The 13,568-nt window shown below is 41.3% G+C and overlaps 1 protein-coding gene across 1 annotated transcript in view; it reads left to right on the top strand.

Moving 5' to 3' along the window:
- LOC308373656 (ankyrin-3-like) overlaps positions 1–10,377 on the top strand; it is a gene marked incomplete at its 5' end in the record, with an annotated part of 97,253 nt that extends 86,876 nt beyond the window's left edge. The window contains 7 exons of the mRNA XM_080849251.1: positions 1,751–1,841; positions 1,953–2,130; positions 4,298–4,378; positions 5,714–5,797; positions 6,493–6,621; positions 8,089–8,174; positions 8,404–10,377. Coding sequence (XP_080705377.1) covers positions 1,751–1,841; positions 1,953–2,130; positions 4,298–4,378; positions 5,714–5,797; positions 6,493–6,621; positions 8,089–8,154 — 629 coding nt within the window. The 3' untranslated portion in view covers positions 8,155–8,174; positions 8,404–10,377. The remainder of the gene's footprint in view (positions 1–1,750; positions 1,842–1,952; positions 2,131–4,297; positions 4,379–5,713; positions 5,798–6,492; positions 6,622–8,088; positions 8,175–8,403) is intronic.
- Positions 10,378–13,568: the final 3,191 nt, after the last annotated feature.

Raw genomic sequence — 13,568 nt, forward strand, 5'->3', positions numbered from 1 at the left:
CCATCCACCCAGTCGTCCCCCCGCCCCCCCTCCCCACTTGAGCTGGAGCCCATTCCTGACCTGCCCCTTGATCCCCCCACATTGTCCCACTCCTGGGGCTACCAGTGCCTCACTGACGAGAGCATCCTAGGCCCCCCCGAAAAGCCCCCCACTAGACCCCAAGACCTGTCCTTTTCACAGAAGCTTGACACCCCTGAAAACACACACTCGCCCCCATGTGCCCCAGTCGAGACATACCCTCCCTTTCCCTGTCCCAAATACCATGATCTCGCCCTCAACCCCACCATATACATTATCCCTCCTCCCTACACTCCGCCTAGCACTCCCTGCTCAGACTGGACCTTCCAGGCCACCATACATACACAGGAAGAGGAAGAACCAAAACACACCACACATCAAAAGAAGGAAGAGGAAATGCTAACCTCCAAAAATCCCATCACCCCCTCCACTGAGCCCTGCAAACAGCCCCTGTCCCCGAGCACAGACTCCAATGAACATCTGCCCGAGGGTCAGGAGGAAGTTGCACCATCACCATCACTGCCATCATCATTCTCATTCCCGTCGCCCCGGCAACCGCATCCAGTGGTTGGAGAACAGGCAGCGCCATGTCAGCAGGGCTTAGAGGCAGTCCCACAGCCCTGGGTCCAGGCACTGGCAGCACTGCAACCAAAAGAAGGGGAGGAGAAGGAGGAAGCAGAAGAAAGAGTGAGGGAAGGGGAGGAAGACAGGGATGAGAGCAGAAACAAGAAGGAGGTCGAAGAGAAGCAAGAGGAAATGCCTTATTATTTCCCGGAGTGGGTAGAGATAGAGGGATGCTGTGAGGTAGAAGTGGATGTCGTAAAGATGAAGGACAGCGTGAGGGAAGGAAAGTTGGATGCTGAAAAGGTAGAGGAAGAGGGGAAGAAAGTTGAAGAGAGAGGGAGGGAGGGAGAGATGGATTCTGAAGAGGTGCAAGATAAAGAAAAGGAGGGAGAGGTGGTTGTTGAACCGATGGAGAAGAGGAAGATGAAGGTAGAGGTGGATACGGATAAGATGGAGCAAAGTGGAAAAGTGGAGAGGGAAAAGAGGGTAGAGGAGAGAGAGGAGGATGGAGAGGTGGATCCTGTGAAGGTGGAGGAGAGAGGGATGGAGGGAGAGGTGGATCCTGTGAAGGTGGAGGAGAGAGGGATGGAGGGAGAGGTAGATCCTGTGAAGGTGAAGGAGAGAGGGATGGAGGGAGAGGTGGATCCTGTGAAGGTGGAGGAGAGAGGGATGGAGGGAGAGGTAGATCCTGTGAAGGTGGAGGAAAAATGGGAGGATGGAGAGGTGGATCTTGTGAAGGTGGAGGAGAGAGGGATGGAGGGAGAGGTAGATCCTGTGAAGGTGGAGGAAAGAGGGGAGGATGGAGAGGTGGATCTTGTGAAGGTGGAGGAGAGAGGGATGGAGGGAGAAGTGGATCCTGTGAAGGTGGAGGAGAGAGGGATGGAGGGAGAGGTAGATCCTGTGAAGGTGGAGGAAAGAGGGGAGGATGGAGAGGTGGATCTTGTGAAGGTGGAGGAGAGAGGGATGGAGGGAGAGGTGGATCCTGTGAAGGTGGAGGAGAGAGGGATGAAGGGAGAGGTGGATCCTGTGAAGGTGGAGGAGAGAGGGATGGAGGGAGAGGTGGATCCTGGGGAGGACGAGGAGAGGGGGAAGAGGGCGGAGGAGAGAGAGAGGGAGGGAGTACCCAAAGGAGAGCAGGAAGAGGCAGGTAACTGTTGGCTCTCTGCAGGTTGGCACAGCGAGACGTCCAGCGTGAACGTGGAGCCTCCCACCCCCGGACGCAGCCTCAGCTCTGACCTCATCGACAGGCAGGAGAACAGGTCAGGAGGTTGCTACAAAAGTAGCTGAAAGCTCATGATTGGAATCTGCAGCATTTTCCTTGATCAGCTTTCCATAATCCTCATCCCAGTCTTTCTCTCTTCACTTTCCAGCCAGGAGAATTCCAGCGACTCCGTCACATCCTCGTCGCGAGGCGAGTCCGGGAGGCCACGTCAGAACGGGGAGCGCTCCGACAGTCCAGCCCAAAACTCCCAAAACCAGCGTAGCGGGAAGAGCACAGGGGCGCGGGGTAGAGAGGAGGGGGCCCTCGTCTCCGAACACAAAGTCCAGGTAATACAGAACACAGCACATGACAACCTGACACTGGAATCAGCTCTCACCTGGGATATCACAGAGTCTGGAGTAGTGTTAGTGTTGGTTCTAGTGTTAGTGTTAGTGTTGGTTCTAGTGTTATTGTTAGTTCTAGAGTTAGTGTTAGTTCTAGTGTTAGTGTTAGTGATAGTGATAGTGTTAGTGTTAGTGTTGGTTCTAGTGTTAGTGTTAATTCTAGTGATAGTATTAGTGTTAGTGTTGGTTCTAGTGTTAGTTTTAGTGTTGGTTCTAGTGTAAGTGTTAGTGTTAGTGTTGGTTCTAGTGTTATTGATAGTGTTAGTGTTGGTTGTAGTGTTAGTTCTAGTGATGGTGTTAGTGTTAGTTCTAGTGTTAGTGTTAGTTCTAGTGTTAGTGTTGGTTGTAGTGTTAGTGTTAATTCTAGTGATAGTGTTAGTTCTAGTGTTAGTGTTGGTTCTAGTGTTAGTGTTAATTCTATTGATAGTGTTAGTTCTAGTGTTAGTGATAGTTCTAGTGATAGTGTAAGTGTTAGTTCTAGTGATAGTGTTAGTTCTAGTGATAGTTTTGGTTCTAGTGTTAGTGTTAGTTCTAGTGATAGTGTTAGTGTTAGTTCTAGTGTGAGTGTTAGTTCTATTGTTAGTGTTTGTTTTAGTGTTAGTGTTAGTTCTAGTGATAGTGATAGTGTTAGTGTAAGTTCTGGTGATAGTGTTAGTGTTAGTGTTAGTTCTAGTGTTAGTGTTAGTGATAGTGTTAGTGTTAGTTCTAGTGTTAGTGTTAGTTCTGGTGATAGTGTTGGTGTTAGTGTTAGTGTTAGTTCTGGTGTTAGTATTAGTTCTAGTGATAGTGATAGTGTTAGTGTAAGTTCTGGTGATAGTGTTAGTGTTAGTTCTAGTGTTAGTGTTAGTGATAGTGTAAGTTCTGGTGATAGTGTTAGTGTTAGTTCTAGTGTTAGTGATAGTGTTAGTGTTAGTTCTAGTGTTAGTGTAAGTTCAGGTGATAGTGTTAGTTCTAGTGTTAGTGTTAGTGTTAGTGTTACTTCTAGTGTTAGTGTTGGTTCTAGTGTTAGTGTTAGTTCTGGTGATAGTGTTGGTGTTAGTGTTAGTGTTAGTGTTAGTGTAAGTTCTAGTGTTAGTGTTAGTGTTAGTTCTGGTGTTAGTATTAGTTCTAGTGATAGTGTAAGTGTTAGTTTAAGTGTTGGTTCTAGTGTTAGTTCTAGTGATAGTGTAAGTGTTAGTTTAAGTGTTGGTTCTAGTGTTAGTGTTAGTGTTGGTGTTAGTGTTAGGGTTAGTGTTAGTTCTAGTATTAGTGTTAGTTCTAGTGTTAGTGCAAGTGTTAGTTCTAGTGATAGTGTTAGTGTTAGTGTTAGTACTAGTGTTAGTCTAAGTTCTAGTGTTAGTGTTAGTTCTTGTGTTAGTGTTAGTGTTAGTTCTAGTGTTAGTTCTAGGCTGTCAAATCATCATGATCAAAATCATTATTACTTTTTGCACAACATGGCATTTGTTGGTGTTCATCCAAGTTTGAGGTCTGCATGTAAGTTCCCATTACACGCTTAAGCAACAATGTGACATGATGAAGTCATATGCCATACCAGCTGCAATGGCATATTCTGTTGTAGAGTAATCTATGTTTTAGTGTATGGAAATTAGATGACAGAAAATGACCTATGCAAGTTATAAATATACTTCCTGTCGTTCCTGTGTGAAGTGGTCAAACATCTACACAAGTATACATCTTGATGAAGTTTATAGCTGTTTTTGAACACCATGGAGAGTAACTGAAAAAAAGAAAAGGACTTAATACATTTGTCATGGACTGTAACCCTTCTTTCATTGTGTCAAAATATTTCTGTCAAATTAACTAAGCTAAAACTAAAAGTACACAGGTGCACGCAGGGTTGCCTTAGTTTAGAGGGGATGAAGGATCATTGAATTTAGTGTTTGGGAAAGTCATTTAAAAAAAGGTTTGGGACACTTGTGTTCTCTGGCCAAATGCTGAAGATTTAGGGTGGCCTTATTTTAGAAGGAGCAGATGAAGTAGAATGTGATTTATTCTGTCACAAGTAAAAGACCAACAATGTCACAGCACGTATATAGCCCAGCGGTCTACTTAAATAAGGGACAGGGAATGAGTGACTCAGCAGTTTCCCCCTAACCAGTAAATTTCTCAGCAGCTGAGTGCTACAGACTCTGGCTCGGACGAGGAGCACACTGTCACCACCAGAGTGTTTCGCAGACGCCTCATTCTTAAGGTACCAGACTGGACCCGTCAGGGATTTGGGTCCAGAACCCTAGGGTCTTGGTGGGATATCACAGGGGTTGGAGGGATGGCAGGGGTTCCGAATGAGGGGTTGTGTGGTGTTGCCTTCACTCTGCTGTCAGCTTTTGGCTTGGTGTGCGCTGGGAATTTAGCCTGTGGCTGGACTGAACCAAACCCAACCCAGATAGTTGCTGCGGGCCAGATTGGGGTTGATCATAGGCCGGAATGGGGATTTAGCCATCTTTCTGGCAACACTTTCACTCTCACTGTCTGTTTCCTAATCTGAGAGCTTATTTTTTACGTCTGCTTACCTCCCTCTTAGTGATATCTGTGAGATAGTTGTTAGTAATCTGTCATCCTTCTGGTGCTATTTAACAGTCAGCAGCTGACACTGGGAGAGATCTAAGCCAGGTTCTGCTGCTGTCTGAGACAGTCTGACCCATAGAATTGTAAAGAGTATAACAGCTGCAACATTCTTCTGTGTACAGGCCTCCCTGCTCTGCTGGGGACTTTGATTATGTTTATTACTGTCAATAGTAATAAAGCACACAAACACACCTTATTTATGAATTTTTTGGAAATGTTCTGGAATAATCAAACACGTCATCAGTGCTCTCGTCGTTTCATTTAGTGCTTAATCATGGTTTGCCACAGAGCCTTGTTGGGAACAGGAATGGCCATTGTACTCTTTCTAATCCAATTCTGTTGGTCTGACCGCTGTCGTTGCCGAGATAATGAGCAAAAACATGATTATGTTATTCAATCCTGCTCAGAAGTATTCACAGCACTGTGCCCTAGACTACATATGTGTTCTAGAGTCATTTATTTGTCAGTGTTGGGTTCTAATCTATACTAAAGACTTTTGGAAATTTGAAACAATTTTTTTCATTATTTTAATTTGGGGAAACCTGGTTTCTTACCAGGTGTGGTTATTCTTACTTCTTGTTTCATCCCCTGTTGTAGTCTTTTTTCTTCAGAGCAGGATTGAAAAGCACTGTTCTAACGTTTCAAAAGTAATCACACTGCTAAAGTTTTCCTCCCGCTTTGCTGGTTTTCCTGCTGGTTTGTGGTGTGTGGTGGTGATGGTCACATGTGCAGTAGACACTAACCCTGCTAGTGTGTGGTGGTGGTGGTCAGTCACATGCGCAGTAGATACTAACCATGCTAGTTTGCACTCAGCACACAAAGCACCAAATCAATCAATCCCTTAGCTTGCAGGCATGGAGTATTCAGAAGCCTTGCTGATGCTGTGTGAATAGTTTGCATGTGTGTGTGTGTGTGTGTGTTTATCAGAGTATATAGTGTTTTTATAACTCCTTGACTTCAGGGTGAGGACGCGAGAAACATTCCTGGGGAATCAGTGTCAGAGGAGCATTTTATTGATGAGGACGGGAACATCATTACTAGAAAAGTAATTCATCACCTCTATCACCCTCTCACTCCCTCTATCACCACACATCAATCAATTACTCTATCTGTCTGTCTATCTATCTATCTATCTATTTTTCTGTTCGTCTATTTATCTGTATGTCTATCTATCTGTCTATCTATCTATCTATCGATCTGTCTATTTATCTGTATGTCTATCTATCTGTCTATCTATCTATCTATCGATCTGTCTATTTATCTGTATGTCTATCTATCCATCTATCTATTTATTTGTATGTTTATCTATCTGTCTGTCTATCTATCCATCTATCTATTTATCTGTATGTCTATCTATCTGTCTGTCTATCTATCCATCAATCTATTTATTTGTATGTTTATCTGTCTGTTTGTCTATCTATCTATTTATCTATCTATCTATCTATCTATCTATCTATCTATCTATCTATCTATCTATCTATCTATCTATCTATCTATCTACCTATCTATCGATTTATGTATCTATCTATCTATCTATCTATCTATCTATCTATCTATCTGTATCTGTATGTCTATCTATCTTTCAATCTATCTATCTGTCTGTCTGTCCACATCTCCATCGATCTATCTTTTATCTACCCTCCTTGAACCTTAAGCTGGACTCTTCTGTCTCCTCTTCCCTGTCATCAGTGTAACCCCTGACACTAACTCTTGACCTTTGAACCTTGAATGGTCCCACAGATCATCAGGAAGGTGATCCGCCGTGTTGATACCCCTACCCCAGAGGACCAGGAAGGGGAGGGGGACCACCTTGACCCCTACCACAGGCCCTGTATAGAGGGTGACATGCAGGGGCTCACCCCACATGAGGTTAGCCCTGGTGTGAGATGAGTATGAAGCTAGAATCGTGCCTGAAAAACAAAAAAGCGCAGAGTATGATTTGTGCTGGGAAATGCCGAAATTGTAAGAACAAAACACTGTAATTCATCAACATGTATTTAGTCACTTTTGTCTTTTGGTGAAGAATGGAAACCAAATATGATAATAATAATGGATTTTATTTATAGAGCACACTTAAAAATACAATGACATCTCAAATCACAATTTGAATTAGTCTTTTACAGTTTTTGCTGTTTAGCAGATCGGAAGTTAGAGTTACAAACTGCAAAATGCCATTTTGTAAGTAGTAAATTACAGGTGCAATTAGTGTTTCGCTCTGACAGCTCACCATTGACAAGTGCAAATCATATCCTGTGTTTTTTTGTATTTAGGGCTCGATTCTAGCATCATAGAGAAGACAAAGCCTGGATCTTCTTAGTTTGGTGTGTTGCTTGGCTTGCTTAAACCCTCAGGAGTGTGTGCTTTGAATCTTCCCAGGGGTGATGGGTTAATATGTGTGTGTTGATTAACTGCAATCTTTCTACTTTCCTTCAGATTCTAACGTCATTGGGATTGATTGGTCTAGCATCTGTGACCAACTGCTTGTAATCACTCATGATTAGACTGTCTATATCTGGTGTGTTGTATTGCATGCAAAATTAAATCACCTGCATAGGTAAAAAAATTGGATAAATGTTCTGCTCTCGTTTTGACCTAGGTGAAATGTCTGTCTTTGCAGGACACGGCCTTGTTACTTAATCATAGGGTTAGCTCAGCTTCTGTGCTGTGTTCTGTCCGGTGTTTACCTCCTTCTTTGAATGACAGATGCTGTTAGCTGTGCCTGATGCTGTGAGGAAAAAAGACGACTCCTCGAAGTTGAACCAAAGATCAGTCTTTAATAGTAATAATGGACAGTGGCAAAGCACACACAAATACTTATAATTTACAAGCAACAAAATAAATGAAACAATGAAATGGTCAACAATATATTCAATACATTCATGAATGTATACTAAACTTCTACAGGAAGGGGGGGGGGGGGGGGGGGGCACTTTTCCCATGTGTAATAATTAGGTGTATTTCTCGAATGTATAATAATGAAGTTCTGGTAACTCCCTTTTGGGTTAATCAGGTTCCAGCAACCTGATCAGCAACTTTTAACTATGGATGTGTTCATTTAGTTTTGGTGACCAATTGGTTGGGTTAATTTCTCACAGGCCTCCTTCCGTGTCCATTCTATAATTGATAGCCATCTCTTGATTTTCCTGACTTTCCTGAGGTGTTAAAGCAACGCAAGCTTGTGGAGCAGCGCAAGCTTGGTGTGGTGTTGGCTTGGAGTTTCTGTCTGTGCAGTTATTAACTGGTGTTGCTCTCATAGGTTACTGCTCTGATTCTTAACGCCACTATACTGCATTGTGCTACATTAAACCTAACGTGTGTGCATGCGTGTGCTTTCAGGGGGAAGTGTCCAAGGCCAGAAGGAAGGAAGATAGGAGATCTGGAGAGAAGAAGGCATACTCTTAAATGCAGCTCTGCCTTAGCAGGTAGAGATGCTGAATCTTAACCATTAATTGCTTGATTGTAACTACTGTACTGTTACACATTTTTTACTATACTAACTAGATATGTACAATAAGGCCATTTATATCTTACTTTACCTGCAAGCCATATTATTTTATAGCTAACCTACAACTGATAAAATATATAATATATAAAAATGTTTTGCAAAAGTCATGTGGCTGCCTCATTTACCAGTCTTTTTACATCCTTTAGACTTGCAGGATTTACCGGATCTGTACCCTCGTGGCAGTGTCATGACTGCACACTTCAATGGAGGGGACGATTTTGGCCAATAAACACACTTCTGCAGCTTCCACGTGTAAAGGCATGGTGTTTGTTGAGAAAGAGGACTTGTCCCGTTTGATTTTCGCATGAGCATGGCAACTCACACTTCATCCTGCAGAGCGGGGCGCCTATGGCGGTTTCCCAGCTGCCCCAGGGCCAGGAGGCAACCACTTCCTGTCTGTTACAGGACCTCTAAGGACTTTCTTCCTGTCCCAGAGGGTACTACTTCCTCTTTATAGAGGAGTCCATATGGTACTATTTCCTGTCTACTGAGGAAACTTTAGGGCACTACTTCCTGTCCACAGAAGAACCTCTAGGGTACTACTTTTTCTCATTGGAAGGACTCAGCGGGCTGTTCCTCCTGACTCTACTGGGACGTGCAAGGCTAAGGATTGATTGGCCACTGGCATCAGAGGAGAGGAGAAAACTGAAGGAGTATCTTCAGAAACAACAAACACAGACTCCCAGCGTCAGCTGTAACTTAACAGGCAATTCCATGTGACCAAAGAAGGCACAAACAATTTTGTTAAAACAAACAAGTCAAACAATATGGACTCTTCAGAAGCTCCTCCCTCACAGGCCTTATAGCTTATCTCGGACCCAGGTCAGGATGTAAATTGCAATTTTTTTATTTAGCTTAACTTAATTTTTGTTTGTTTTGAAGACAAATTGATGATAATTTTACTGTACATAAATTACATTGTGTAAAATTATGAAAAATAAGTATTCAAGGTTCAGAAGGCACAGTCACGAGAACTTTTTAAGTGCTTTCAACGTTATTGAAACAGTACCACTCCAAAGGAAGGTTTAAGTGTAAGTTCACATGCTCTTGTATAACTAATTATTATAGCTAAAATATTTGTAAATTGAAAAAAATTGTTCGATTTTAACTGAAGTCATTTCCTTGAAACTTCTGCAGATTCTGGACTTCCCAGAATAGGTGTGCTAATCTAATTCTGTGAAACAAAGATTTAGAGTACTAATATTTTGACGCATGCTACTCACGTTATTTTAAGTACATTTTTCTAAGTTTGCAAACACTATATTTCAACCAGACCAGAAATAACATTTCCCTGTCTGCTTCTACAGTCCTTAATGTTTCTCACAAGTTTTATATTCCGAAAAACGTCACACAGAGAATGTGAAGGTGAGGTACTTTTGTTTGGATGCTTCCTTGAGGATTAATCTACTGTGTGTTCTTCTTCAGTTTGAAGGGCATAGATTCAGGTGTTGGCTTGAGTGCTGAGGATGAGAGGGTATCTGAATGTATATGCTGGTAGACTGGCTCGCTGTTTAAAATTTGTAATGTGTCCTGTGTAAACGGCTATAGGATATAGAGGTCTCTGTATGTTGTAAGGCAATTTGTAATCATATGAGTGTATTCATTGATTTTTTTTTTGTTTGTTTTAAGGCTGCTGTGATTTCAGAAAGGGAAAGGCATTTTTTTCCAGGGATTTGTTGAAATAGTTCTTCCAAACTGAAATAAGAGGTTCACATTTGACCTTCAGTGACTGTTGTTCCTCATAACATATTGTGTGTATGATATATGAAAAAAAAACACTGGATGGTCATAACAATTATTTAAGCTTAAATTGACTTGTTTAAAACTACAATGTGTGACATATTTTTAGAATCTGTATATTGCAGTGTCTGCACTGGTTTGATTGATAGCTTAGAATTTTATTTTTGCATCTAGAGTTTTTCTTTGAAATTATTTTCACTAGAGCCTGTTTTAGTCGAATCTGTTGTGTGTAAGGTGTGACGATTCTGCCTTTAGAGTGCTGACCTACTCCGTAGACGAGTGTTTGGAGAGGAGTCATCGTGATGAGGAATCATCTTCTAGAATGTTATCAATTATGACATTATGTTATGGATTCTAGAATGTTTTTGCATCCCCTTGTACGCGTCTGTCTTGGGGAGAGGGTGGGAGGGACTTTTAATAAGGTCCGAATATTCTGTTGATTTTATTTGATGTTTGTTTCCACCCAAGCAGCATTTTGGTGTACACAATTCTTACTGAGTGAAGCCATTTTAATGTCTCTATTTCAGCACTTTGGTTATTGAAGGTCTTCTCTTTTAGAAGCTAGCAGCAATGACGCCATCACAATGTCTCAGACGTCTTTAAAAAAATAAAAAATAAAAATGCATTGATTTTGCAAATCTTAGGATATATTGTGTTTTCATTAACTGTTTATTACACATGTAGCTTGCCAGTCATAGTTTTTCTCACACATCAAAAATACTACATAAAACTCCAATCAGTAACTGATGGACACTGAACATCTTAGGAAATGGAAGCAGCATTTGTTAAAATCTAGAATTGTGTGTTTTTATTAATTGTTTAGTACATACAGTGCCCTCCAAAAATATTGGCATCCCTAGTGAATATGAGCTAAACAGGCTATACAAAAATATGTCTTTGCTGTTAATCCTCTCAGTCTTTCACTCAAAATATACACACAAATCTTACCTTTTCATTTAAGTAAAATTATTATAAGAAAAAGAAAACATTGACATTAAATAAATATTTTTCCCCAAAACATGTGTGCCACAATTATTGGCACCCCTTAATGTAATTTTTTGTGCAGCCTCCATTTACCAAGATAACAGCTCTGAGTCTTCTCCTATAATGCGTGATGAGGTTAGTGAACACATGGCATGGGATCTGAGACCATTACTACATGCAGTATCACTCCAGATCCTTCAGAATCTGAGGTCAACGTTTGTAGACTTGGCTACAGCTCATTCCACAGATTTTCTATGGGGTTTAGATCAGGGGACTGTGATGGCCATGGCAAAACCTTTATTCTGTGGTCGGTGAACCATTTTTGTGTTGATTTTGAGGTGTGCCTAGGATCATTGTCCTGCTGGAAGGTCCAACCACGGCCCATTTTAAGGCTTACTGGAGGGGGCTGTTAGGGTTTCTTTTAATATCTGCTGGTATTTGATGGAGTCCATGATACCATGTATCCTAACAATATGTCCAGGGCCTTTGGAAGAAAAACAGCCCCACAACATCATAGATCCGCCACCATACTTCACATTGGGTATGGGTTGCTTTTCTACATGGCAATCTTTCTGTCTACGCCAAACCCACCTTTGATGTTTGTTGCCAAAAAGCTTTATTTTGGTCTCATCTGACCATATAACTCGGTCCCATTGAAAGTCTGACTTACATTTGGCAAACTGTAGGCGCTTCAGTTTGTTGTTGATTGACAGCAGAGGCTTTTTCTGGCAACCCTCCAAAACAACTTGTGGTGATGTACTGTAGGTGGCGTCTGATGGTAGTTTTGGAGACTTTCTGACCCCAAGACTCAACTAACCTCTACAATTCTCCAGCTGTGATCCTTGGAGATTATTTTGCCAGTAGAACCATCCCCCTCACGGTGCGTGGGGTCAATGTACAGACACGTCCTCTTCCAGGCTGATTCTCATCTCCTGTCGCTTTAAACTTCTTAATTATTTCCATGATAGTGGAAATGGGTATTTTCAACTGTTTAGAGATTTTCTTGTGTCCATTTCTTGATTTGTGCAGCTCAACAACTTTTCGTCGCACATCGTCACTGTGTTATTTGGGTCTTTCCATAGTGATGAATGACTAATGGAATTTGGCCTGGGTCACCTCATATTTGTACACCAGTGGAACTGGAAGTCATGGTTGACCTCATAAGAGTTCCTTATCAAACAGGTGAACTTAAAAATATAAAATATGACTGGAAATATACTTCAGCTAGATTTTAATTAAAGATTTTTCTAGGGGTGCCAATAATTGTGGCACACATGTTTTGGGGAAAAATATGTATTTAATGCCAACAGTTTTATTTTTCTTTCAATAATTTTACTTGAAAAGGTACGATTTTTGTGAATATTTCGAGTGAAAAACCAAGAGGATTAACAGCAAAGACATATTTTTTATAGCCTGTTTAGCTCATATTCACTAGGGGTGCCAATATTTGTGGAGGGCACTGTATGTAGCTTACCAGTCATAGCGTAACTGATTGATACTGCACGTTGCATTTATTAGTCTACCACATATGCAGTTTGCACCATATGTACACACTGGAGAATTGATGGATCATTTGGAGCACAAGATGAACAAAAATGATTGATGTGTGTAAGAATGTGTAAAAATAAGGTTGTAGTGTAAACTACTTCAATCTTCTAAAATGTGGTCATAGTAAGTAGACTCACACTGAATGCTAAATGCTATTTAATTTTTTCTATCCGACAGATTGATTCATTGACGATATGGATTGAAATAGTCAAAATACAACTGCCCATTTTAGCCCCTGTATTTTTTTGTTAGTATTTATCAATGTAGACATTTCAATTTGTAAAAGATAACGCTTTGAAAAACCTGTGAAAAGGGCTGTATGTCGAACACTGGTTCCTTAATAAAGAGCCAAACCATAATGCTTCTATATACAGTTCCGTTAGTGTAACTAACACCTAGTAACTAGCCAACTGTACACCTAGAAAGCAGATCTGGAGCAGATAGAAACCTGACTGTGATGTTGATTAGTGGTTCCTGGTGAAAACGTCATTCTGTTTAACAATATAACTAGCAGTGCTGCAACCGATAAAGAATGGAGTCCTAGTTTGAAACTAGTAAGTTTCAATGTAAGGTTTAACACACACTACACCCAAACATACGATTAAACCTGTGCTTTGACTGCTGGAATGGGGTCTGTGGATCTAGGCCAGGTGATGACTTCATGACTCACCATGTATGGAGAGGCTTTCTCTTCTGATCCAGATGTAACTAAAATACAATCTAACACAGTGATGATAATAATAATAATAATAATAATACATCACATTTATATAGCGCTTTTCAAAGTTCTTAAAAACGCTTTGCATATTGTGGGATAAAAGAAAATAAACAATAAACTCTTAAATGAGTCTTAAAAATGTAAAAAGACAAGAAAAGAATAAAAACATGGTGTGTGTGTTGGGGGGGGGGGGGGGGGGGGGGAGGAGGAGTTGGGAAGGCAAGGCTGAAAAGGTGGGTTTTAAGGGGCCTTTGTAAATGATGACAGTGTCGGGGCATTTTGATTGATCATGATGAGTCTGTTTCTCCAGTCTGACTTGTA

Source organism: Sprattus sprattus (genome assembly GCF_963457725.1).
Source record: "Sprattus sprattus genome assembly, chromosome: 12".
Taxonomy (NCBI): Eukaryota; Metazoa; Chordata; class Actinopteri; order Clupeiformes; family Clupeidae; genus Sprattus; species Sprattus sprattus.